The sequence below is a fragment of the Cucurbita maxima genome, unplaced genomic scaffold (genome assembly GCF_002738345.1).
Source record: "Cucurbita maxima cultivar Rimu unplaced genomic scaffold, Cmax_1.0 Cma_Scf00001, whole genome shotgun sequence".
NCBI classification, from domain to species: Eukaryota; Viridiplantae; Streptophyta; class Magnoliopsida; order Cucurbitales; family Cucurbitaceae; genus Cucurbita; species Cucurbita maxima.
In genome coordinates, this window is record NW_019272017.1 from 10,346,719 (window position 1) to 10,374,566 (window position 27,848).

General features: G+C 37.9%; 2 protein-coding genes and 1 pseudogene across 2 annotated transcripts; 1 reads left to right on the top strand and 2 right to left on the bottom strand.

The window, feature by feature from the left end:
- The window catches only part of LOC111487991, a 601,695-nt pseudogene that overhangs the window by 300,910 nt on the left and 272,937 nt on the right, over positions 1–27,848 (bottom strand).
- On the top strand, positions 757–4,707 carry LOC111490148 (NADPH-dependent pterin aldehyde reductase-like). Its single transcript, XM_023138660.1, has 5 exons — positions 757–1,094; positions 1,187–1,256; positions 3,193–3,386; positions 3,965–4,137; positions 4,356–4,707. Exons 1-5 carry the CDS (start codon positions 858–860, stop codon positions 4,423–4,425), a joined length of 744 nt encoding a protein of 247 aa, XP_022994428.1. The 5' UTR covers positions 757–857; the 3' UTR covers positions 4,426–4,707.
- On the bottom strand, positions 12,351–14,926 carry LOC111489870 (probable leucine-rich repeat receptor-like protein kinase At1g35710). The gene is made up of 2 exons (XM_023138302.1): positions 12,840–14,926; positions 12,351–12,760 (listed from the first exon to the last, which is right to left on the bottom strand). Exons 1-2 carry the CDS (start codon positions 14,911–14,913, stop codon positions 12,375–12,377), a joined length of 2,460 nt encoding a protein of 819 aa, XP_022994070.1. The 5' UTR covers positions 14,914–14,926; the 3' UTR covers positions 12,351–12,374.

The following is a 27,848-nucleotide window of genomic DNA, read 5'->3' on the forward strand; positions in this document are numbered from 1 at the left end:
TGTTGGAGTTTTGTACTCGGTTCGCTTCTTGAATTGTTACCAATGATGAATGTCTTTCTATAGATATATGTTTTCTAATTTCAATGAACCTTTAGGTTCTTGTTATGCGCTAACCTTTACCTATTTGCTCTATTTTATGTCTATTATGAATTTCAGACTCAGTGTCTAAGACTAACTCTTGGTTAAATACAGTCTGTCTATTAAACACTCCAGCACCTTGAAATAGCACATAGCCTGATGCTCAAGAATACTCATGTTCCTAACTTAGCACCCAACACATCGATCAAGGGGTTCTACGGGGTGGCAACACTCAAGAATACTCATGTTCCTAACTACACTCTAAGCCACGCGTGCCACCACACTCTCTCACGTGCTTGTCTTCCCTCAGCCAAGTGCACCCCACCTGCCTACAGTCGTCTTCTTCCTCGTATTTTTCTTGGAAATTTCACATCTTTTCTCTAAATATCGTTATGTCATCGAGCTCAATTCTTTTGGCTATGCCCAATATCCCTTCTCGATTTCTTCAACAAATTTGTTGATCTAATACCTCCAACATTCGAACAAAACAAATGAAAACTTGAATCCCAGTCGAGATTTTTGTAGAATATATCTCGAGAAATAATATATTTTTATTTTTGTTCTTTTATAGTTTGGTTCCCAACCAAGATTGCCAACGAAAATGCACACTAAACAAAAGTTTATGAAAAGAGTGCTATTTATTATATAAAACAAACTATTTGTAGCCATTACCCAAAATTAAAAGTGTTTATTTTGGTTTCTTCCATCACTGGCGGTACTGTTGTCTCCATCCCTTGAACGAACAGAGCGGTGGTAGCTCTCGATAAACGGGTTTGTGGATGCAGGGAGTGATGAACGGATTAGGGCAAGCCAGCGGCGGGCTCTCCCAAAGGACTGTTCTGATCACCGGAGTCAGCAAAGGACTTGGCCGAGCTCTTGCCCTCGAGCTCGCAAAGCGTGGCCACTCTGTAATTGGCTGCTCTCGTTCTCAAGATAAACTCAGTTCCCTCAATTCCCAGCTCGTTTCATACGACACGTCTTCCCCTGATAAGCATTTTATCCTCCCTGCCGATGTGGTTAGCATTTCCGCCTCATCTCTACATTCCAATCTCTGTTTCTGTCCCCAAGTTTGTTTTCGAGGAATGTGATCGCCCAATGTCGCTTGCAGAGGTCTGATACCAGCGTTGAAGAGCTTGCACGTGTTGTTGTTGAAAGGAAGGGCGTTCCTGATATCATTGGTATTTTCTTTTCCTTCTCTTTTATCTCCAATTGTTCGTCATTGAACTGCCGTTTTTCAGTTTTAGAAATGGTTATGGTTGTGAAACTCGAATCAGTTATAAGGTTTTTGGAAATGGTTATGGCGTTCTTGAGGTGATTCAGAGATTCTTGTGTTTGGATCTTGTTCTTGATCTGGTCGAGTGATGTCCTTTTATGATACTGAACCATCCATTGTTCTTCTATTTAATGACATAATGTTTCTCAAAAATAGGAACGATATTGCCCTAGCCAACATATGCCTCCGTGGAGTTACAATTGAGAATGAATCATTTTAGTGTGAAGGTTAAATCTTTATGACCTATGTATTCCCTTGACTTGAGAAGCTTGACATACAGTATGACTGAGAATATAAACTCCTAGCTGCTATTGTAACCCAGGTTGGTGTGTGTTTTATGACATGTAAATGAGAAATCCACTTCTCTTCTTGCTTATTTTTTTGCACCTGTAGAGCAGTAAAACTCCATGCCCATAATTTAGATCAGTAATACCTTCCTTCCTATGGCCTTCTAAGGCTCCACACGTGTCTCCTCGCAATGTGTAGTGCAAGTTCCCATTGGAACCACAAATTTAGCCTGTTGCCAGGTCTGCATCTCTACGGAAAAAAAAAAAGGCTCGTGGACTTTCTTGGGTCCTTTGAGGATCAATTAGCCTAGGATACCCTTAGAAACACTTCAAAGAAACATTTCAAAACTTCAAAACAGACAGGCAACATGATCTATGTTGCAGGAGATGCATGGAAATGATAGGGCCATCAAGTGCAGACTTCAAATTCCAAATCCTAGTTAGGCATGGGTCCTTATAGATGGTAACAGAGTTAGACCTCTCCCAATAAGATGTGTTCAAGAACGAACTAAGTCATAAGCTGGCAGGTGTATGAGAGAGGTCTTAAGTATTTTATTGTTGAGAAATGCTTAAAAGAATTAAAAGTTATTACTTATACAAACAAGATACACTTTTCTTTCGGTAGCTTAATCAATAGAACTCCAAAGTTGGTTGGTGAGGATAGTCTTTACTATTTGAAGTAGTTCAAGACAAGTAGGTAAGGTGATCATGTCACAAGGGATGCAGAAGAACAGCAAAGCTATCAGGTGTTGAATTTGGATTTCAAATCTTGGTCTGAATCTTGGGATGAATGTTATAGAAACAGATCTCTTCTTAGTTGGTCATTGCATTTGTGTGCTTCGAAAATTATGGGAAGCAACCAGTCAATGGTCATTCCCTTCGGAAAAGAGTCAATATTTTGTGAACTTATACCCTACTCAAGTCATCATGGCATTTCTGTTTAATAAGAAAGGAAAATAGGAAGTTGTGGGAGTTTACGATGCTCATGTTCTTTTTTGGAAAACATGGGGCAAGTCAGTATGTACTAAGATACTATTAGCAGAAGAAGCGGATCAGATTTCTCCTTCCAAAATACAAAATATAGAAGGCAATAAATATCAAATTTTTAATTTTGACGATCTAGAGCCCATCAACAGTAAAAGGTAAAAGCTACCTAATTCTAAATAATTTCCATTCTAGCAGAATAAATGACTTATTTACACCTCCCCCTATCCCCGTTTGTTGTACTAAAACAAAAACAACTTATTTGTACCATTGTAATTATTCCCCACCCCAATTTTTTTTAATCTTTATGGAAAATTCTTGTATGAATACCTAGTCTTTGACGTTGTTATTTATTAGTTTGATTCTATTACACCTAGGTATGAAATTTGCCTCTTTTAACCAGTGTAGCATTTACAATGAAGTCATGGTATGCTTCTTTTTTCTATTTAAGATTGTTTCTCCGATTTACATTCAATTATAATAGCTTAGTGGAATTTGTTGGTGCCTAGCAATTACTTGCAGTATACAAACTCTGTAAGACTGAACCATAGTTTGTTTGGTTATCGCCAGTAAATAATGCAGGTACTATTAATAAGAACGCCAAGATCTGGGAGGTTCATCCGGACGAGTTTGATGCTGTTTATGAGACAAATGTCAAGGGGACTGTGAACATATTACGTCACTTCATCCCACTTATGATTCCAAGCAAGAAAGGGATTATTGTGAATATGTCATCTGGTTGGGGGAGATCTGGTGCTGCCCTGGTAAGCCGGAATCTATAATCTAAAATTTATCTATTTTCCATTAAGGGCGTATTTTTCGTTCCCTCAGTATTTCAATTGTCATCACAAGTTTTTACTTGAACATATATTGGGTTATCCTGCGTATCAGGCATAAATTGTGATATACAAATAAAATTTTCTGGCAATTCCTATTTATACTTGGCCTGATTGATGTATGAAATTTATAAAATATAGGAAAAACCGTGTCGTAATTCAAAGGAGTTGCAAGAAATTTTAGGAATGGGACTAAAGTGTAGCATACCCATAAGATTGAAAAACCAGTAAAAGGACAAGAACATTATGAAAAGATAAGAAGAAACAGAACATGTATAAGCTATGGTTAAATTTTAGTAGGTTTTGATTTATTTATTTTTTACTGGATTATGAATTTAGGTGGGAACTAAAAATGGTTGATCATGTTCATCAGCTCACATGAACTCCTATTAACATGTATTTTAATGGATTGCAAAAAGCATCCATAAGATCATTTTTGATACCCTTCACTGTCGAGCGGAGTTAGGAAGAAGCCAATAAACTAATATTTCGAGAACATCTTGTAGGTTGCACCTTATTGTGCTTCAAAATGGGCGATTGAGGGTTTAAGTAGATCAGTAGCAAAAGAAGTGCCTGAGGGAATGGCAATAGTGGCCCTTAGTCCAGGAGTTATAAACACTGACATGCTTGCCTCATGCTTTGGCGATTCAGCTTCTTTGTACCAATCTCCAGATACATGGTATAGTATGATGCTTTATTTCCTCCACCAATTTGGTTCACTCTGCAAGCATAAAGAAAAGCTTATTGTTCCTTTAAATTTCCTTACGCTTGAACATACAGAGAATTACGTATTTAACCATTCCGTATGTATGCATCTGTGTGTCTGTATGAAGCTCAAGGGGATGTTAGCAGATGGAGACCTGAAAGTGATACTAACTTTGTTCATCATTGTATTAGGGCTTTGAAGGCAGCCACGATGATTCTGAATCTTACGGCAGCAGATAATGGTGCATCTCTCACCGTCTGATTCGGGCTCTCTTGCTCGTCTCTACTTTAACCTTTTAATTTCCATGGCTTTGACATTAACAGAAGATGGATTGACATATCACTTCTGAATGAAGTAATGCGAGACAAAACACAAGTTTGGACAGAACATAATCAGTTTTAGAACATAATCAGTCTTAGAATGTTATTTTATATAATTCCATACTTCAGAACAGGATGTCGACATTATACTTGTCGGTTCACAGTATAAGATACTGTTCAACTCTTGAAGAAAACTATTGAATTACCTACAAATTGAGTACTCTACGTTTGTCTGATGATGCCCTCAATATTATTTTATTTGATATACTTTATTAATAGTTTATATATATAAAGGGATATGCTTGAAATGCATTTTGATGAGTAATGATATATTATTGATACATCAATAATATTATACTTGAAACGAATTTTGAATGTGTAACATTCCTCCTCTATAATAATAATAATAAAAAAAAAAAAAAAAAAAAAAAAAAAAAAAAAAAAAAAAAAAAAAAAAAAAAAGATTGCTACATTAGTGTGGCATGATTAGTGTATGCAAAATTTTTTTAAAAAAAATCACTTTAAACCTAACCATGAACTTCAACGTTAATAAATTCATTTCAAACATTAGTTGAAAACAAAAAAGAACAAACATTATTTATCAAAGTTTTAAAGTGGATGTTATGACTTGGCCTAGCTTAAAAACTATGATTTAAATGAAGAAATCTAACTATCGTGACTTTGTTTTCATGACCTCTTTAGTTGAGTCGTCAGCACATGGGAGTCTTACCTTTATCCGAACAAATAATAAACATGGTTTTAGTACTAAAAAATACTAAGTAAGTTGCTACGATGTTGGGGTTTGAAAATGCAATCTAGTGGAATCATGGTTCATAGTGAGATCTAACTTTTCATGACTATTCTGAAGCTCTACTTTCTTTTCCATGTAGTGTTGGATGCATAATATTTCTCTATGCATGAACTCATTGGGCGGAGCTCGTATACATACCCCTACACTTGATTATAGATTAGCGCATTATTCTAACCTAATATGTAACAAGAGTGGGTTTTGGGAAAAAAATTATTACCCACTTCCCCCTAAATCTCACCCGTGTTAAAGATATTTAGCCTTAAATTATGATTTAACATATGTATCATATTTGACCGTTTATTATAAGCAAATATCCATCTTCCATTACGACTTACCACGGGTATCATATTTATTATTCTTTCAATTTATTGTTATTTTCATATCATTGGTAATTTACCATAATTCTCTATTCAGTAAATGATTATAAATAGAGAACTTTCACCACTATTTAGGTGTGATAGTTTTAGCAAATATTCTCATAGTATTAGAGCCCCTTAGGTTTAACAACTCCCATTCTTTCTTCTCTATGACTTCCAAATCCTCTTATGATCTTCTTCCTTTCAACACTCTGATGCATATGATCACCATCAAATTTTCTTCATTCAATTATCTTTCTTGGAAAAACCAACTTCTCCCTCTCCTTGGGAGTCAAGACATACTGGGCTATGTTGATGGAACTATGGTTCCACCACCTCGCTTTGAACCAAAAAACCTCCTCAACACTCAACGCCAAATATTTGGCGTGAAAAGCAGCCAATCAATGGCTTCACTATCTCCTACTCTCCTCTCTCACCGAGGAAGCCATTGTTGTCGTCGTTGGTCTCTCCACTGCACGTGACGTTTGGCTTGCATTGGAAACTACATTCAGCCATCATTCGAAAGCTCGTGAACTGAGACTCAAGGATGATTTGTAGCTGATGAAACATGGCACCAAATCTGTTGCTGAGTATGCCCGTGCCTTCAAAACAATTTGTTACTAACTTCATGCAATTGGCAAACCCATCCAGGACATTGATAAAGTGCACTAGTTCCTTCATGGACTCGGCACCGAATTTTCAACTTTTTCTACTGTGCTCTCACCCCTCTTCCCTATTTGCAGATTTGGTCTCTAAAACTGAAAGTTTGAGTTGTTCCAACATTCCCTTGAGTCTTCTGACTCCACTCCTACAACATTCACAGCCACTAATCGTGGTCGTACCCATGGAAGTTACCCTTCTTCCTCTAGCAACTAGCGAGCTCGTTCTCATTCCCACAAAAATAACTCTTTCAACCAAGGAAGAACACACTTAGGTCAGGGTCATCGACCATCTCGCTGCAAATATGTCGCACGAAGGGCCATTATGCTGACTGATGCAACCAACGGTATGTTCGGCCTGATTCTGCTTATGCTCACCTTGCTGAAGCCTTCAACACGTCTTGTTCTATTGTTGGACCCAATATTGCTAATTGGTTTTTGGACACTGGGGCTTCGACCCATATGACCGCTGACCATCTATTTTGGATTAGTCTAAATATTACACACGTAAAGACTCTATGATCGTAGGAAACTGTATATCCCTGCCCATTACCTACACTGGTACTCTTTCTCTTGTTCCAAATATTCACTTATTAGATTGTCTTGGTTGTCTCTCAACTTACTAAAAATCTTATTTCAATTAATAAATTAACATTTAATTTTCCTCTTTCCATTACATTTACTAATAATCTTCTTACTATCTAGAATCGTCAAATAGGAAGGGTCGTGGCAACCGGTAAAAGGGATGGAGGGCTATATGTGTTGGAGCGTGGCATCTTTACCTTTATTTCTGTACTTAGAAATAAATCTTTACGTGCTTCATATGATTTATGGCATCCTCGCCTGGGTCATGAATTATTCTGTTATTTCCTTCTTAAATAAAAAAGATCATTTTTCACTTACGTCTTTATTGCCTTCTCCATCACTATATAGTACTTGTCAGCTTGTGAAAAGTCATTGATTGCCTTATACCGCAATAAACATAGGTCATCTCATGTGTTAGATCTTATTCATTTTGATCTTTGGGGTACTTTCCCCGTCAAATCCAATTGAGGTTTTCTTTACTATGTTATTTTTATTGATGATTATTCTCGATTCACTTACTCTTTAAAATTTAAATCTGATTTTTTTTAATATTTTTATTCAATTTAAAAAATTTGTGAAAAATCAATATTATGCTCGTATCTAGGTTTTTCAAAGCGATGGAGGTGCTGAATTTCCTAGCACTTGTTTCAAAACTCACGTAATTCTAGCATCCACCATCAACTCTCTTGTCCATATACACCTACTCAAAATGGTCGTGCTAAGAGAAAACATCATCATGTGACTGAGACTGGCTTGGTCTTTCTCTTTCACTCGTATCTTTCTCTTCGTTTTTTGATTGGCGACTTCAGCACTGTAACTTATATTATCAACTGGTTGCGTACTCTACTTCTTGGAGGTAAGTCACCCTTTGAACTCCTCTACGCCACTATATGCATTATGACAATTTTCATCCCTTTGGTTGTCATGTTTATCCTTGCTTGCGTGATTATATGTTTTCTCCCCGCAGCACTCCTTGCAATTTTTTGGGTTCTAGTCCTGCTCATAAAGAGTTTCGTTGTCTTGATCCCACCACCATCAAGCTATACATCACCCGCCACGCTCAATTTGATAAAACTCACTTTTCTGTCGTCCCTAGCTCCCAGACCCAACCTCTTTCCTCTCTTCATATTTCAAATTTCTTGGACCCGCATCTTTACCAATTGATTCTTCCCCCCTACCACTTCATCACCGCACATTCCTCGATCTAGTTCATCCCCGTGTGGTATTTGTTCTGACCTTGTGGATGAGTCTGTGCAAGTTGATACTTCTCTTGCAGGTTCCTCTTTGCCCTCATCGACTTTTGATCCGACTTCTATTGAACCTGTTGCTAATTCCTCTTCTTCTTTGACTCTCATCCGATGATCACACGAGCCAAAGCTAGTATCATCAAGACTCGTTATCCAGCAAATCTTGGTATTTTGGGCTCATCTAGACTTCTTTATGCTTCTCTTGCATTCACTAAGCCAAAAGGATCTAACTTCTTTCATTCACAATGAGATCTAACTTTTTGTGATTATTCTAAGGCTCTACTTTCTTTTTCAGGTAGTGTTGGATGCATAGTACTTCTCAGATATTGTTCACACTCTCACACACGCATGAACCCATTTGGTGGAGCTCGTATGTATACCCCTACACCGGTACCGCCCATATGTATACCCATACACTTGATTACAGGTTAGCCGATGATTCTTACCTAATATGTACAAACGTAGGTTTTGGGAAAAAAAAATTATTACCCACTTCCCCCTAAATCTCCCCTCCACCACCTCAATGCCACTCTTTGTTTGGATGAGGAAATTGTGGAGGAATGCACATTCATTGACATTGGAAATCGAAGTCCAGCAGAGGATGATTATTGTGAATACGTTACTTGCAAAGGAGACAAGTTTTGGGTTTAGAAAAGATAAAATTTTGGTGTTTGGGAACTGGGTCGAATGTGCCCATTTGGAAGCAACTGCATGGATTCTCAAAACAAGAAATGTGTTTTGATTAGGTTGCCAGACAACTTATCTTTCGGTCATATACTTTGATTGGTACCTTTCACGGGCCGAGAAGCTGTAGGCTATTATGCTACCGGCATTGGCCTGTTTGTCATTTGCAGCGGAAATGGAAGAATCGGAGGTTTGCGCTGTTATAATCGAACATTCTTGAGCAAATGTTGGTCTTGAGCAAATGTTGGTCTTGACATTTCTTGTTAAATCACTCATCTTAAGCGTGAGGCACTGACTCAAGAAATACACTTGTGCTCACTTTCTTTAAACATTTTTACATCCCATGCCCACTAAGTTGGGAGCAATTCCACAAACATCACTTGCCTCTCTCATATTCACCCTAAACCCTCAACCACCCACTTAATAACTTTGGTTTCAACCCAAAATTATTTTGATTTTGACTCACAAGTACCCTACCCAATCTAGCACTTGTGATGCACTTGCGAAATTTTAATTAACCTTCGAACTTATGTCTCTTATTGTCTTGTTTGTAACAAATTTTTGTATATATTCAACGGCACCCTCAATAGATTTGTTGTTGTCTTCTCTTTGACGATGTTAAACACCAAATTTAGGGATAACATCAATTGGATCAACCTTAGAGCCTACCGATTCTTGAGTTTCCATTACGCTTCTAGATAGCGTTAATTGGATCATTCCTAAAGCTTACCAATCCTTGAGCTCCCACTGAATTTCTTGATAGTGTCAACTGGATCAACCCTAGAGTCTACTGATCCTTAACCTTCCAATATATTTCTAGACAGTGTTAATTGGATCAACTCTAGAGCGTAACGATCATTGAGCTTCCACTCCATTTTTGTATAATTTTCCTATGATCACAAGGAATGACATCTGAAAAAGGGGTTATTTCCTTCCAATTCCATTATAACACTAGGATTTAGTAGAACTTTCCTTCAAATCTAATACTTCATAAATGTTGTAACTAGCTTGGCAGTGGGAGCCTCAAGCGATTTAAAAAATTAGTTTTAAGTAAACAACCTGAAATTTTAAATAAGGTAACATCTTTATAGTTAAAAAGTCTACTAGCAACTTACTTGAGGTCACTTATTGTGACCTCATGTTGGTGTAGAGAAACCTAGATACACTAAATATCCAAAACTAATCACATTATATTATTGAACCATGTTCGTGTAGAAGTATCACAACAATTATCATAAGTACGATGCCTAGTTGGTTTGGAAATAATTATTACACTTTAGTCATTGTGAATTTTTGTCTCTCTCAATTTGTGGTCTCATAGCGGTAGGTCGTACTATGAAAATCTCATATCATAGCCTATCTCTATATACACCTATAAAACTTTGTACATGATCGTATCACCTTATCCAAATCATAGTTCAAAAATCACCTCATAACTCCCACACCATAGTCGTTCTCAAACTTAGCTTTATACCTTTCAATTCGTGCCAATGCGAGAATGTTTTCTATATTTCACTATTCCCAAAGCTCAAACTTCACTAAAGACACCCGTAATATTTTTTAAACTAGTTCAAGTGTATAATGATTGTACTTCATGGTGTTAGTTCATAAAATTTCATTTGGTAAGCCTAAATCACCTTCTTCTTCTTCTTTTTTTTTTTTTTTAATTCATACCTACTCTATGATTTCATTTGACACTACCACTCTTAATATCTATAGTAGCCTATAGGATATCACTATGAACCAAGCCTCCTAGGTCATTTTTTTTTAAGAAATTTACTAGTATATGTGGGTATATCCCTTTTTTTTTGTCTCTATGATCATAACGTTGTTGCCTTTATGATCATAACAAATCTACCTTCAATTATTAACAATTATTAGTATTTTGAACGGTTCATAGTGTAAAGTTTGGAATAACAGTTCCAACGTTTTTTGAATTACTTAAATCATAGCTAAAACCAAGAAGTTAAAATTAAAACAAGATGAAATAGGAAATAATTGAGATGATGTGGCTGCTGAATTGGAATCGAAGACCAATTAAATTAGGACACTTTTGAACTTTGAACTTTGGAAGAGCAAGTGAAGAATAAATCTAACAGATTAACCTCTAACATTTCCTCAGAGTCTCTCCAACGAACACTTTACTTAAGCATTTTACGTGGCAAACGCAACACTAATACTCTTTCTTGTCTCGCTACAACTTCATTCTTCTATGCCTTTTACGTATAGTCTGGTGCTCATTTTCGAGCAAATGTTGGTTTAATATTTCTGGTTAAATCACCCATTTTAGGCACGGAGGCAATGACTCAAGAAATACATATGTGCTCACTTCTTTGAGCATTTTTACGGGCTCGCTTCCCTCTCCCATGCTCACTCTACTAGGAACAATTCCACAAGTATCACTTGCCTCTTTCATGCACTTGTGAAATCTTTAATTAACCTTTGAACTCATTTCTCTTACTATCTTGTCTAACATTTTTTGTACCAGTACCTTCAATAGATCTGTCGTTGTTTAAACAAAAATTTCTTGATAGAATCAATTGGATCAACCCTAGAGTCTATCAATTCTTGAGCTTCCACTACGTAACTAGATAGGGTTAATTGGATCAGCCCTAACGCTTACCAATCCTTGAGCTCCAACTGTATTTCTTGATAGTGCCAACTGGATCAACCCTAGAGCCTATTGATCCTTAAACTTCCACTATGTTTCTGGACAGCGTCAATTGGATCAGATGCTTCCATCGCATTTTTGGATAGCGTCAATGGGATCAACCCTAGAGTCTATCGATCTTTGAGCTCTACTGCGTTTTTTGATAGTGCCAACTGAATCAGTCCTAGAGTCTATTGATCCTTGAGCCTCCACCGTTATGGACAACATAAACTGAACAACCCTAGAGACATCAGAATTCCAAGTGTTCCAATGACCAACTATGGTCGATACTTCCACGGAAGCAAATTTATGAGCAGATGCTTCACAACTCTAGTAGCATTGTGCATCAACAAGATTCCCAAATTATACTTCAATATTCGCAGTTCCTCGAATCTTAAGAGCGTTGCCTAGATAACTTTCGATGAAAGAGTTTTCCAAACGCGGATGTTGCTTGCCACGTGAATGAAAATAAGATTTGGAGTAGTAATGATAGATAACACTATATTCTTTCAAGACTTTGATATTTGATACCATAAAGGACCTCGACTCCAAAATCTTCTCGTCCAACTTACCACCTCCACTCTCTCACTACCTCTCAAAATGTATGTTAGAATTGCACGAGAATTTAAGCAAGAACATGACACTCCTCTCCAATCGGACAAATCGACTAGATTTGTGCCAAGGTTGACCTCGCCCACCAGCATCTAGAGTTTATTTATAGATGACATAAGTAGCTATAGATAAGATAATCCATTAATTATTAAGTTTTTTTTAACTCTTACGTAAAAGCTAAATCCATAGGTAAACATCATATTCTTCCCACACAATCAAAAGAAAGCAAGAGTTTGATCCAATTATATAATGTAATCGATATTTTTGACACTAACTCTCAGAATGATTATTCTGAAATTATATTTACACGGTAAATTTCCTGTCTTAAAATTTGTTCAACTAAAATCTCATTGAATGAGATTTCTAGACCAGGTCTGGGAACAAGAAGTTGTATACTCACATGCTGCATTGTTGGTCGGGCTGTTGGGTTTGGATGGATGCATGCAAAAGCCAGCGTTAGTGCAACAACTATTCTTTGAGCTACTCCATTTTGGGTTAAAGGAGATCTTAGACGCATATCCAACCATTCCTTGATAGCTACATTTGGAGTAGATTTCGACCATATGTCGTTTAACAATTCTCGAGGGTGTTTTCCCATTATTGTTTCTAATGCCACTACTCCAAAGCAATAAACATCACATTTTTCTGTAACGACCCTCGTGTATGCCAATTCTGAAAATTCAAAAATCAAATAGTTACCCAAAATAAGCCAAACTAAAACTAACTAGTAGGTATCGATATTTGTAATTACCTGGAGCTATGTAGCCATATGTGCCGCGAACCACGGTGTGATTTGAAGATTCAACATCAAGAAATCTTGCTACCCCGAAATCCGGCAGAAAAGCGTCAAGATTCGAGTCCAAAAGTATATTATTGGTTGTAACGTCTCGATGAATGATAGGCATATTGCAATCATGATGTAGGTAGGACAAAGCTTGGGCAACTCTATTAATGACATTTAGTCTCTTATTCCACTTCAATTCCTCTGCTTCTGTATCATTGCTTAGCACCCAAAATAGGCTTCCACTCTCCATGTACTCGTAAATGAGAAACATGCAACGTTTATGGAGGCAATAACCAAGGAGCTTTACGATGTTCTTGTGCCTAATCTCTTTTAGCATCTCAATCTCATTTTGAAAACTCTCGTTAAGGGCTACCCATTTGGCTGCTTCAGAACTATGAAGCTTCTTTAGAGCTACAACTTTTCCAATTGGAAGCATTGCTCGGTAGACGCTCCCAAACCCACCTGTGCCAATGCAATATTTGATATTGAAGTCTTCGGTTGCGTCTATAATGTCTTGGTAAGCAATCTTACCATCATAATTCCATATGGAGAACACATTTCCATGGCTATCTACCTCTGTCACATGGGTGGTATTCTTTGATTTTCGTGAACAATAAAGAGTGAAGCAAACAACGAAAAGGATGAACAAAATAAGCGAGGGAAGAAGGATTTTCAATAGTTTGTGTACTGTGTGATTGTGTGAAGCACAAGAGCGAAGTTGGGAGTGGTTTCCACATAAGTTTTCATTACCCAAACCAACATCTACCCCAAAATGATGAAGAAATTGGTTTGAAAGTGGGCCGTGAAGACAATTGTAGGATAAATCAATGTGATGAAAATGAATGAGAAAATCAGGAATTGAGCCTGTGAGCTTATTGTAGCTGAGGTTCATGGTAACCCCATGGAGTTCCCTTGGGCCTATGGACATAGAAGGTATAGGACCATTGAAGGAGTTATGGCTAAGGTCAATTTGTAGCCAATAATGATAAGAAATTAGGTCAAATAAATTGAATGGAATGGACCCAGTGAGCATGTTGCAACTCGCATCCAAAAACTGCAAGGAGTGTGTAATTTCTGAAGGAATGGAGCCACTAAAACTATTGGACGCAAGATTCAACTCCTTCAGGTTAGTGAGTTGAAAAACAGAGGAAGGGATGAGACCCATGAATGCATTATTCTGTACGTAAAGTTGTTCCAATCTATAGAGGCTTTTAATTTCCAAAGGAAACGGGTCGGTGAGATTATTATCCCCAAGAGACAGAGTCCTCAAATTGGTGATGTTCCCTATCTCAGGAGGAATCACTCCACTTAATCGGTTCCCAGAAATATCTAAAACGGAAAGAACAGGGAGACGGCACAGAGTTGAAGGGATTGTACCCATCAGCCTGTTTTGACTGAGAGATAACCAAAATAAGTTAGTGAAATTTCCCATTTGAGAAGGGATTGTACCATGAAGCATGTTTGAATCTAGACGGAGTTCCATCAAATCCATTAACTTCCCAATTTCTGAAGGGATGGTACCAGTAAGTAGGTTTCGATGTAGACGAAGCTTTGATAACTTCGATGAGTTTCCTATTTCGAAAGGGATTCTACCGGTAAGCATGTTGTCATCCAAATGAAGCTCCAATAAATTGGTCAAATTCCCAATTTCTAAAGGAATATGGCCTGTAAGATGATTTCGAGATAGGTGTAGAAAAGTAAGGTTGGATAGGAGAGCTATTTGAGGAGGGATGCTCCCTTGGAGAGTGGAATTAAAGATGTAAAGACTCACCAAATTGGGTAAGGAAGAGAAGTTAAGGTTATGTAGAGTAGATCCAGCTGGTAGTTTCCAATCAACAAAGATATCAATGATGCTTCCTGAAGCATCGCAAATGATGCTGCCTTTCGATTGACAGTGTTGGGAGATGTTTCGACCGACCCACCAGCCGCTTTGTTGGAGAGCGTCGGCTTCTAGTTGAAGCGGAGATGGCGTTGAAGCCTCCACGGATATTGGAAAGGGAGCAGACAGTAAGTGGTAGCAAAGGAGGAGTAGAAAGCTCATCAAATTAGAGTTCGGCATCGATTTGGGTTTGGAATGAACGTAGTGGGAGAGATTTTTAGTATTGGAAACATAAGAGTTGCTTCAAAAGTCAACAAATCAACGTGCTCTTTTGTTCAATTAAGTTTTCGTCTAAAGACTCTCTAAAGTAGACTCAAAAGAAATGTCACAAAGTCTTTTTTTTTTTTTTTTTTTTTGACTTTTCCCACCCAACCATTCAAAAGAAAACACTTGCCCAGAATCGTCCAAATACCAAGTCAAGAAAATGATTTTTTTTTTATTAAATAAAAAACTTATTTTCCACCCAACTTAGCTATTTAAAGCATAGATGAATCATTATTTAGCCAATTTAAAAAATTATTAGTATTTAAAGCCATTTGCTATAATTGTTTAAAGAAGGGCCCTAGGCCATATATCATGGTTGGTCCAAGAAAAAATCTATCAAAACTAATGTGGCAACCTCCAAAATGAAAATGGATGATAAATGAGATGTAGATGTATTATGTGCCTTAAAAGAAGACGAATTAGGACTCATGGTGATGGTGAGAGAGCATATCGATTATGAGAATGACTGGATCGTTGATTTAAGATGCTCAAACTACATGACTGACGACCAAAGGAAATTACACGATAAGAAAGAGTATGTGGTACGCACAACCAACAACACACAATTGCCAATTGCTTAGGTCTACAATACGACAATCATGCCTGGTAATAAATCTGTTTACGTCATATATGCAAAGTCTACCTATGTAGACAAGACTCAAAAGAATGAGACAGCAGATCTAGACATGCAAGATTGGGACATGTTGGCTACTACAAGTTGGAAGGTGATCATGGAGAAATTCATGCTCAAAGGCCTACCACATTTTGAAGTCAAAATAAATGTTTGCGTTGGATGTCAATATGGTAAAACTCATCAATTATCATACAAAGAGTCAAAGTTTCGAGCAAAGAACTATTAGAGTTTATTCACTTTGATTTCACTTTGATTTGTTTGATCTAATCAAACAAACATCAATCAATGGGATGCGGTATATGGTGACATTCATTGACGACTACTCGAGATATGTGTGGATTTTCTTTATGAAAGAAAAGTCTTACACATTCTAAAAATTTCAACAATTCAAGATGACGATCGAAGAAGAAGTAGGAATGAATATTCATTGCCTACGTACAGATAATGGCGAAGAATACATGTTAGATGAATTCGATCAATATCTACAAAAGTGTGGGATACGTCATCAGTGTACATGTGTCAACACACCATAACAAAATGGTGTAGCAAAAAGAAAAAGAAAGAATTGAGTGTTGGGATATGGAGCTTGATAACTATTTATAGTAAAAGATATGGTAGAGATATATGTAGATATTTCGTAAAGATTTGGTGGAGATATATTTGGTAGATTACATTGGGTAAGTTTTTAAATCTGTTAAAACTATATTTAGTAAACTGAAACCCATTATCCAGTCTTTGAATTTTCTCTCTCTATTTCTTTGTGTTCATCTTGATCAAGAGTGTGTGTTGTTGTGTGATCCTAACAACTAGTATCAGAGCTGGGCAAAATTCATCACAATCTATGAAGATGAAAATTTCAAAGATTGAAATTGAGAAGTTTGATGGATTCTCGAGTTCACTTTCTCGAAGATGCAGATTGAAGATTATTTGTACTAGAAAGATATTCACGAAACCCCGTTGGGGGTGAAGCCAAATACCATAACCATGGAGCAGTGGAAGCACACAAATTGTCTAGCCCTAGGGTTGATTCGGTTGACGCTATCCAGAAACGTGGCATTCAACATAATCAAAGAGAAGACAACGTCAAATCTGTTGAAGGCGTTGTTGAATATATACGAAAAACCGTCGGCTATGAACAAGATGTATTTGATGAGAAGATTGTTCAATCTACAAATGTCTAAAGGTGAATTTGTTGCTGATCATATAAACAAATTCAATAGGATTGTAAGACAATTGAGTTCGGTGGAAATTAATTTCGAAAATGAAATTAAAGTATTGATTTTGATGTTATATTTACCTGAGTAGTGGGATACTATTGTTGTCGCGATCAGCAATTCTCGAGGATCTAAGAAACTGAAGTTCGATGAAATTCGAGATGTAGTTCTCAACGAAAGTATTTGCAAACGTGAAACTTGAGATTCATCTGGTGGTGCTCTCAGTGTTGACCAAAGGGGAAGAAGTAAATTGATTGACCCAAATAAAGAACAATCAAAATCAACGAACCGTGAAAATGTTCCAAGCAGACCAAACATAATGGGTTGGAGTTGTGGAGGAAAAGGTCATTTTCGAATAGATTGTACAAGACCAAAGAGGAACCATAATCACAAATCAGAGGATGATAATGATTCTATAAATTAAGCAAAAGATATTGGGGATGCTCTAATCCTCAAGATGGACAGTCCGATTGAATCTTGGATTTTGGATTCAAGTGCATCTTTTCATTCATCTCCAAATAAAGAGTTGTTCAGAAATTTCAAGTCTGAAAGTTTTGAGAAGGCGTATCTTGCCGACAACAAAGGCTTGGAGATTGAAGAAAAAAGGGATGTCTGCATAAAAACTTTGGCAGGAAATTAGTGGACATTAAAGGATGTCAGATATATTTCTAGTCTCAAGAAGAACCTGATCTCTATTGGTCATGGAAGCTTGTGAAGAGTTCTATAACAGAGTTTGGGAAGAGTTCATGGAAGCTTGTGAAGGGTGTTATGATGGTAGCCTTATACACCACTGCAGGGTGTATGAATATGACTGTTGTTGCTAAGAGTGCTTAAAATTTAAGTTTATAAAAAAATAGACTTGGACATATGAGCGTCAAAGGAATGAAAATGTTGGCTGCGAAAGGAGTTTTTGAAGGTCTAAATTTTTTTGATATGGGTCCTTGTGAGAACTGCGTCATGAGAAAACAGAAACAAGTTAGCTCCACACAAACTGCTAGAGAATTGAAGAAAGTGTGGTTGAAAATGGTCCATACAGACGTTTGGGGACCATCTCCAATTCCATCACTTGGCGGATCAAAGTTCTACGTCACATTCATCGATTATTTTAGCAGAAATGTGTGGATTTATTTCCTGAAACACAAGTTAGAGGTGTTTGTCACCTTCAAGAAGTGGAAAGCTAAAGTTGAAAATCAAACCGACTTGAAGATCAAATGCCTAAGGTTTGACAACGGAGGAGAGTACGACAAGTTCAAATTCAAAGCATTTTGTGCAATTGAGAGAATTTGATTAATGAGGAAAGTTCCTAGTAAAGCAAGACAAAATGATGTTGCTGAAAGAATGAATAGAACATTGAATAGCAGACAAAGAGTAGGAGGATCATTCTGGATTGCCAAAAAAATTATGGGTTGATGCTGTAAATACAGCAGTCTACTTGATCAATAAAGGACTGTCAGTACCCTTGGAGTTCAAGTTACGAAGTATGGATAGGAAAATAATTCTACTACTTTCACTTGAGAACTTTTGGTTGTACTGTGTATGTACATGTTGATCTAAAGAAAAGTGACAAGCTTGACGCAGAGCATGTGAATTGTTATTTAATGGACTATGGTTCGGATATATTTGAGTACAAGTTTTGGGATGTCAAGAATTGAAAAGTTCTGAGACACTGTGACGTGACTTTTGATGAAAATATCTTGTATAAGGACAAATAGAAGAGAGACTCCGAGAAAATGAAGCAAGTGGGAGTTGATATTAAGTTGTAGAAAGATTTACCTGGTGATGTAGCAGAAATTCAAAAAACTCCTGAGACTGTTGCGGAGGAACCAGAGGTGGAGCACCTAGCACCTGACCACCTGAGTAGTTGTTGAAAAGATCATTCAGAGCTATCAAAGTAACAGTTAGGTATGTACCTTCATTACACTATCTATTGCTGATGGATGAAGATGAGGATGAAGAGGAATCAGAGCTCTTTGATGAGGCCCTACAGTTGGAGGATACAACCAAGTGGGAGCAAGCCATGCATGATGGGATGTCTAGGCTTTAGAAATGTGTTGCTCTTTCATCTACTGAGGTTGAGTACGTGGCAATCGCTGAAGCTGGAAAGAAGATGATATGGATGGTAAATTATTTAGAAGAATTCGACAAGAAGTAGCACGAGAAGATTCTTCAAGTAGATAGTCAGAGTATCATGCAGTTAGTGAGGAACCTAGTCTATCATTCAAAGATAAAACATAGAAGGTGATACCACTTCACTCGCAGGTTAGTGAAAGATGATGTGTTTGACGAAAGATAGAAGGTGCAAAAAATCCAGTTGACATGTTAGGCAAAATGTGTTGATATTAGAAAGTTGAGGGTGTGTAAAGCCTCAATTGATATGATGCAATGAAGATTGAAAATGAAATTCTTGGTTGACTGGATGAGTCTCCCAAGTGTAGAATTGTTGGGGTATAGAGTCTAATGACTTTATAGTAAAAGATCTGGTAGAGATATATATAGTAATATTTCGTAAAGATCTGGCAGAGATATATATGATAGATATTTTGTAAAGATTTAGTAGAGATATATTTGATAGATTATATTTCGTAAGTGGTTAAATAGAATAAAACTATAATTAATAAATTGAAACCATATATATACCTTATGAGCAATTCTCTCAAAATGTACCGTCTGTATTCTCTCTGTACATACTTGAAGTCATCAATAAAACCGTAGCCAATATTCCTCCTTGAATTTTCTCTCTTCTATTTCTTTGTGTTCTTCTTGATCGAATGTGTGCATTGTTGTGCAACAAAGCATGTTACACGCAAAGAATGTTCTAGGAAGATTTGGGTTGAAGCTATGCAAGGTTAGGTTTCATCTTTTCATTTGAGACACTATGGGACATGAAATCTACGGTTAGCTAATTCCTATATTTGGTTGAGTTTGCTATGTATTTGTGTCTAGTTATCTACATAATAAATTTGACAAGAAAGCAATCAAAATGTATATTTGTAGGATATGACAATCAAAGAAAAAGGTAGATGTGTTGTAATCCAACGAGTGGAAGATGTTATACTGTAGTTTTAGATGAAGCATCTTCATGGTGGTCCTCGAAGAAGAAAGTCCTACTAGACTTAAACAATATCAAGGAAATTCTACAACAGAAGATGGGGGAGCAAACTACACACATTCAGTCAAGAACATTTGTTTGAGATTCGAATCACTCCACAAGAAGAATTGATCATGTCAAGCTTGAATGATTCTAAACATGCAACTTAAACTACATAAAATTACAAAGAAATTTAGCCCTTGGCTAAAGGGAAGGTAAGAATACTTAGCCCTAATGATAAGGAATCACTCCAAGCGAAAGTAAAATTTGGATTATTTTGTTGATTGAATATCTCAAAACAAGAACTTGTTTGAGATTCAAATCACTCAACTAGTAAAATTGATCATGTTAAGCTTAAATGATTCTAAACATGTAATCTAAACTACATAGAATTGCAAAGAAACTTAGTCATAGACTTGATTCTTTTTAACGTAAAATTGCTTGCAACTTGAGTTTAGTCTTAATAGAACTTGAATTTATCTTATAGTAATTTGAACAACATTCTTCACAACTTTCTTCGAGTTCATATTGTATGATTGAGATGCCTTAGTTCATATCGATTACTTTTCCCTCCAAATCAAATTCTCTAAACCTTGCTAAGGGTCTAACAATTGACCTCTTTATCCATACATCCTCGAGATTCCATTTTAACAATTTTTCTATAATCATTGAAAAAAGGCATTACAATAGGAGGGTTATTTCTTCCAATCCCTTTGTAACACTAAGAGGGAAGCTTAACAAAACTGTTCTATAAATTGGTATTTCAAAGTATAATGAATATTCTTTTATGTTGGAAGACTCGAGATACTTGAAACAATCAATGTCAAATAAATACAATAAATACTTATTTTGTTAAAAAAAAAATATATATCCTTCCAATTTCAAAACTTGCATTAATATTTTAAACCTAAAAAAAAATAAAAATAAAAATAAAAAAGGTTTATGTACATTTAATCACCTTCCTCCATTTGTCTTTGTTTCCATATATAACCTAACCGTTTCCTATTTTTCCTCATTTTTTCTCTTTCTTCTTCAATACCCTTCAGTGTTCTTCTTGTTTTGGTAACGTGTTACCCTGATTACACATGGTTCTGGTGGAAATTGACATAAAAATGCTTCGAAAGTTTTTTGTCGCAAGATGTCAATTCATTTTTTTTTTGCTACACCATAACTGTTGGCACAGGTACACTAATGACGTATCCCATGCTTTTGTAGATATTGATCGAACTCATATGACATGTATTCTTCGTCATTATCGATATGTAGGCAATGAATATTTATTTCTACTCCTCATTCGATCTTCATCTTGAATTCTTGAAATTTTGAGAATGTGTAATACTTTTCTTTCCTAAAGAAAATTTACAATATCTCCAGTAGTTCTCAATGAACGTTACCATATATCACATCCCGCTGATTGATGTTCATTTGACTAGACCGAATAAATCCGAGTGAATTAACTCTAATGACTTCTTTTCTCTAAACTTTGATTCTTTGTATGGTAATTGATGAGCTTTACTGTCACGACCCATTTTCGAAGCTTCGAAACTAGGACTGTGACTAAGACAAAATCCAAAAACAATATAAAAAGAAAGAGAAAAAAAGAGTAGAAGATAAAAAATGAAAATCCAATAAAATCAAAATAGTAGGAGAAGTGTAATTTTCAAATGTTTAAAGAGAGGATTCAAATTTACAAAATAAGAGAAAAGACAAATATAAAGGAAATTTACAAAAGACTCCAAAAGATTGAAAAGGGACTGACGCTCCGGAACGATCCCCTCTGTGACTGTACAGCTCTCGAACGCCTTTCTATCTCGACTGGCAGCCTACGAGCACCTGAAAAAAATAGGAAAAATGGGATGAGTATAAAAATTATACTCAGTAAGCCACCTACTTGTAGGCTCTCATCACATTCTAACTTAACAGAATTCCCATGGTCTTCTAATTGGCTCTAGGACGTCTGGTTCTGGTCTTAGTCCCTTTGGGTCTCCCCCTTGGGACTTGCTCTATGGAGCTTCACTGGTTCTCCGTCCTTTCATTTGATACTTAAGGGTCCCTTATGCTAAGCTGACATGACCGACGTCTCTCTATGAGGCGCTACCTCTGCATGGCTATCTGAGACTACATGGTATCTAGCCTAGGGGTGTGCTAAGTACCTCCTAAGCCCATGACAGTCCCATGGGAGGTGTGATCCAATCCATTCCCGTGCAGCTAATGGGCGGTACGACGTGGGAACACATTTCCCATGCGAAACGACTAGGAGCAGTAAGAACTGGTTAGAAACCTCTGGTTCCCCCCATGAAGCTATAGAGGCCGTTCAGACAACTAGCAATCTAAGAGCACTCAAGGTACTTCTTTGTCGTGGTAATCTGTTCGGTTCCTAGGGGAAGGTTGTATCTAGACTAAGTGACTTGTCGCTCGTAACTACAAATCCCTAGGCTTATCATAGTAATGGGCCATTGACTAACATCATCATACATAACTCATGCAAACTAGACACGCATACGTCACGGGATGATGACCTCCATCAAGCACCCGGAACACGGAGTTCGCGCTTAGGGGGCGACGGCATCCCTCGGGCGCCCAGAACGTAGAGTTCACAATTTTGACATGAATTAAACATATGCATACGTATAGAGGAAGCTTAAAGCATACAAGCAACACCCAGATAATTCTCCCAATATGTCTGTAACAATCGATCTACCTAATCTCATTCATGGAAAGCTAATATAAGGCAAATATACTGGCATGCATGCAATCCAAGCGAATCCTACAAGTATTTCTTCCTAAATATCGGGTGATGACTTACTTGGTTGACGCGTGCCCTTTTGCTGCGCTTCTGAACAAATAACGTGTTCAAAAATACTGATTTTCCCCAATTAGGCCCTAAATCACATAAAAAATATGATTAGAATTGAAATAGGGATGAAAATCAGGCAAACAAAGTCTAGTCACGGGTATCACGCGCGTGTGCCGTGTGTCATAATCGCACTCTTGATGGCAGCGGACTTGTTATTGTGTGACACTCACTTTCCAACGATAAGTGGGCTAAGCCAATTCGTTCTTACGTCGCCTACGGCCAAGCAACGTATGCTCGAGCCTCTGGCCTTGGTTTAAGAAGAAGGTTTTAGAAAACAAAGGCAGAAAGAGATTTTCGAAAGAGAGATTTTGAAAGAGACGTTATATATGCAAGCAAGAGAGTAACAACAACGGCTCACAGTATATAACTATTGGTAGGGAGAAGTTGACAACTAGTCATATCCCTCCTATAGTACATTTTGAGGCATTTCATGTTTGGTAGGCCTAGACATGATTTTTCCTAAACTTCATACTTCCTAGAAATACAAAAGTAAAACACTAGAACATGGAAAGACATAAAGGGTTTGGCTTGTCATGGGCATGCGGTCATGGGCAACATACCTTGGACGAGCATGACCGTGACATCCTCCCTCACCTAATTGGTTGACGTCTCTGTCAACCGACTACTTTCAAACCTGGCAATGTGGGTGGCGGCGAAGTCCAGATCTTCAGCGCGTTCCAAGCTGGTTTCCTCCGTAGGGAAATTCTTCCATTTGACAAGGAATTCGCGAATCTTCCGTATAGGTCTTCCTATCTTCCTAACCCTATTGGCTAGGATCTCTTCTATTTCTTTGATGTCTCTTTGTATCAGATCGATGCTCGATCTAGTGATTACATTTTACTGGTCGTCGTCTGGGTCAAGGTGATAGGACTTCAAGTTGCTCACATGAACTACTGGGTGGATTTTCATCCATGTAGGTAGCGCAACTCTGTAGGAAGTAGCCCCGATCTTTTTAAGGACTTCAACCGAGCCTTCATATGTTCAAACTAGTCTCTGGTCCTTTCTACTGCGGAATCTGATCTGTTCTAGTCGTAACTTGATGAGGACTTGGTCTCTTGCTCGGAATTGGAGGGGCGACGCTTCTTGTCCGCCCACTTCTTCATATGCTTGGAAGCTTTCTCCAAATATGCTCGGGCTACATCTGTTGTCTACTTCCATTTTTTGGTGAAGTTTTGAGCTTGAGGGTTTGTTCCTGCATAAGGATGATCAATAATATGGGGCAAGGCCGGCTATCATCCACTTACAATTTCGAAGGGGCTCTTTCTTGTAGACGAACTCGTTTGACAATTGAAGCAGAATTGGACAATATCTAGCAGTTGTATCCAGTTCTTCTGGCGAGCGTCGACGAAGTGACGTAAGTCCATCGGTTTGAGGATGATGATGATAGCTCGAGGAGATGTTTTAGGTTTGAGGATGATGATGATAGCAAGCAGTTGAACCGCTCCGTCTGTCCATCGATTTGAGGATGATAGCTCGAGGAGATGTTTAAAGTCGTTCCCAAGAAGGCAAATAACTCGGTCCAGAATGTGTCAATGAATCTACCATCCCTATCGTTGATGATGCTCGACGGAATATCCCATAACTTTACAATGTGTTTGAAAAATAGTTGGCCTGTTAGTTCAGCCGAGCATAATTTAGGGGTGGGAACGAACGTCGCATACTTCGAGAATCAGTCTACGATAAAAATTTTTCTCTCCTCCAATCTTGGAAATGGGCTTAAATCTTCTCATTCAGATCAGAATTCTGGCTAGTTTTCTTCATGAATCTTGTGGAGAATTTCCTCTAAATGAACATATCAAAATTTCAACCCTTGATTCACGACGAAGAGTTCTAGATCTGAGAAAAACTATCAAGATCTTACCTCGCGGGTTTTCTCAATTTCTTGATGGGAAATAGGACTCTGGCCACCCACATTCTCTTTTCTCTTCCAAGAAAGGCTCTTTGAGTCATGATCTTGACCGGAATAGACTCCAATGGTAGTTTTTTGTGAGTCTTCCGACGGTTCATTCTTCCTCCTCTCTCTAGGTTCTCTCTAACCCTTTCTCTCACTTTTTCTCTTTTGCAGGACTATTGCTAGGGTTTCATTTGGACCCCTTTAGTGATTACTTGGCAAACTTACCTATTTCCCCCTCTTTGACTTTTTCCTCTCTTTTTTTTCTTTTTCTTTTTTATTTCTATATCTACTTTTACTTCTTTGAGTACTACAAACTCTCCTTCGGTTAGAAACTTTCGTCCCAGAAAGTTGGCATCACTTGAAAAAGCTCGGGATGGACTTCCTCCCGTCTTCTACTTGTTTTCAAGTCGCCTCTTCATCATGGTGGTACACCGTGAGACTTTATTAAGGGAGTCGTTTTGTTGCACAAGCGCCTATTGTCACGGTCTGACACAATAGAGACCGGTACTCATATATGTGCACTACCTCTTTGACATATAACTGCAACCATCGATCTACTCGATAAGTGGTCTCCCTTGGAATGAAATGAGCTGTCTTGGTTGGTCTAACCCCAACGGTCAAGATCACGTTAAAACTTTGCTTGGTCTTTGGCAAACTCGAGATAGAACCCACACACACTACTTTCCCTTTAAGGGGTTGTAACAATCTTGTTGGGCGCTATCTCAAGGCCTTCACTCGCTGGCAAGTCAAGCATCGTCTTACGAAATCCGCTATGTCTCTCTTCACCCCTGGCCACCAATAGCATCCCTCTACATATCTTCGTACTTCCTAGGTGAAACGTACCGATGTATTGTGGGCTTCAGCTATAATGTCGTTTAGGATTTTCTCGTCTCGGGCTACACATGCGGTTTTGCTAGCAGACCCCCGTTTGAGGAGATGGGATACCCCACTGATCTCTCAGTCGTTGTTTGACTCCACACTTTACTGAGGTGTTCATCAGACCTCTAGGCGTCAATAACTCTCGTAAAGTGGGTTGCATGGTCATTTATGTTATCTTAGCAGTACCACCTTTAACAGCAACCTCGATTTTAATATTCTTTGAGGCTCGGAAGTATTGTTCAAAACCTTTATCTTGTTAAATCGTGTTACACCCCTAGTTGGGCTTTGGTCCCACACCGCTCTCATGGTGAGGTTTAGTCTGGTGTTTATATCTGCCACTTTAGCCCTGACCATTCTAAGGGATTCTCTAAAGTCTTCTAGACAATTCTGTGACCATCTAAATGATCGTCAATTGGGCATTGTCTAAGCCCTCGGTGCGTTCCTCCATTTAGGCAACAGAGCCCGTCGCAATCCTCGTGCTTGAAGATACTAGCTCTTGTGGTCTTGTCTTCTAGGGCCTCGACCCTAGTCATTAATTCAAGGATAGGCATTGTTTCAAGGCGGCATGCCATCTCGTTGAACTTGTCGGCTTTAGCGGATATCTCATTCATGCGAGATTTTTAAAGCCCTATTTCGTCAGGAACTTCACTCATGCAAAGTAACTGTAATTCGATTTTAGCTAATCGATCAGCCTGGGACTTGTCCAGTTGTTTTGCAGCGGGCATGTTTGCGGAACACTTTCTAAGGAGCTGACTTGACTGTGATACCACTTGTCACAATCGTGTTCTTGTGATAGTGAAATAGCGATTGTGCGGCACTTGTTCCAATCAAGCGAACAAGTTAACCTTGAGAAATTTGGACGTCGCGAACAACATCACCGTATGTGCGGGCCTCGAGTCACGTTACGAGAAAAGGTTTAGAAAACGTGAGCAAGGAAATATATTGGAAACTGGTTTGAAGAATTGAAAGAATCAACGTTATATGATTATAAACAAAGAAATGAATATCACGGCTTAAATAGCATCTAACTTAGGGTAGGAAGAAATGACAACTAGTCATATCCCCCTATAACACCTTTTGGGGTATTTTAGCCCTTGCAGGTGTAGACATCATTTTGGTGAACGGTCATACACCCCGCATTGACCCAATATGAAATGATAAGGGCCTATCTAGGATGAAAGTATGTAAAAGAGGTTTGGAACGGGCATGCAACCATGGACAACACGTCCTGGACAAGCAAGACTGGGATATCTGTCATGTAGACATAGACAACATGCCTTGGACATGCATGACTGTGACACCAAGCCTACATCGTCTACAGAATTTAAAACCTAGAACTCTGATACCAACTGTAACGACCTTAAATTTCTAAATACTCAGAATCACTACTAGCGTCTCATGCTCAACTCGTATTCGAAAATATAACTGTTAAAAGAAACTTCATTTATAGCATGAATGTCAAAAATATTAAAAACATCTTTATCTCTAGAAAACATTGTCATGGTTTTACGTGTTTCAAAAGAAATACTGAAGTTCAAAAATAAAAAAAAATACAAACTAATTTAAAATAATGAAATGCAAGACAACCTATTCTAACCTAAGACTAGTAATTAAAATATGCATCTACCTTAGGCACGTGCCATGGTCTCTGCTCGTGATGCCGTCGTCATCCGTACATGGACTACTTGCCTTTACTTGAAAAATGACGTGGCACACGGTCTGAGTATTTCAAAGAATACTCAGTAAGTGACCCCGCTATAGGGGTCATGCTAAATGCAATCACATGCAAATATGCTCTAGGGACCTATCTCTATCTCTATCTCATACTAAGGGTGACCTCTAGTTCAGACTACTATGGATGTGTAGTACTTTCTTACACACGACCCACACGTGTGACTGTGAATCTCTAAGCGGTTCGCACACCCTCTGGACCCTCTAGTCAAGCTAGTTGTCCGTAGCGACATCCAGAGGTGTAGACCCCTAGTGTCATGTTCACCATGATCACTGTCATCATCATACTGTGCGCGTCCGCACTCATCATCTCAAGGGAAAATATCTCAATGCTCGTATACACACAATATGCATGAGTTCCCTCTAATTCTCATCATAACATCTCTTCTGACACAACCCTAGCCTTATCTCTATATTACATTTAGTAATACATGCTCATTAGATATTTATATTAATATCATTATTCATGCTCTTAGGGTTATGTCCTAGGTCAATCTATCTGCATGATGCAATGTGGCATTCATCATCATACAACA

Excerpts from the sequence above, each read along its gene's own strand:
- LOC111490148 (XM_023138660.1), top strand. The coding sequence starts at position 858 with ATGCAGGGAGTGATGAACGGATTAGGGCAAGCCAGCGGCGGGCTCTCC. Across the intron at positions 1,257-3,192 it reads GGGCGTTCCTGATATCATTG|TAAATAATGCAGGTACTATT; the intron begins GTATTTTCTTTT and ends GGTTATCGCCAG. Across the intron at positions 3,387-3,964 it reads GGAGATCTGGTGCTGCCCTG|GTTGCACCTTATTGTGCTTC; the intron begins GTAAGCCGGAAT and ends AACATCTTGTAG.
- LOC111489870 (XM_023138302.1), bottom strand. The coding sequence starts at position 14,913 with ATGAGCTTTCTACTCCTCCTTTGCTACCACTTACTGTCTGCTCCCTTT. Across the intron at positions 12,761-12,839 it reads ATATGGCTACATAGCTCCAG|AATTGGCATACACGAGGGTC; the intron begins GTAATTACAAAT and ends TTGAATTTTCAG.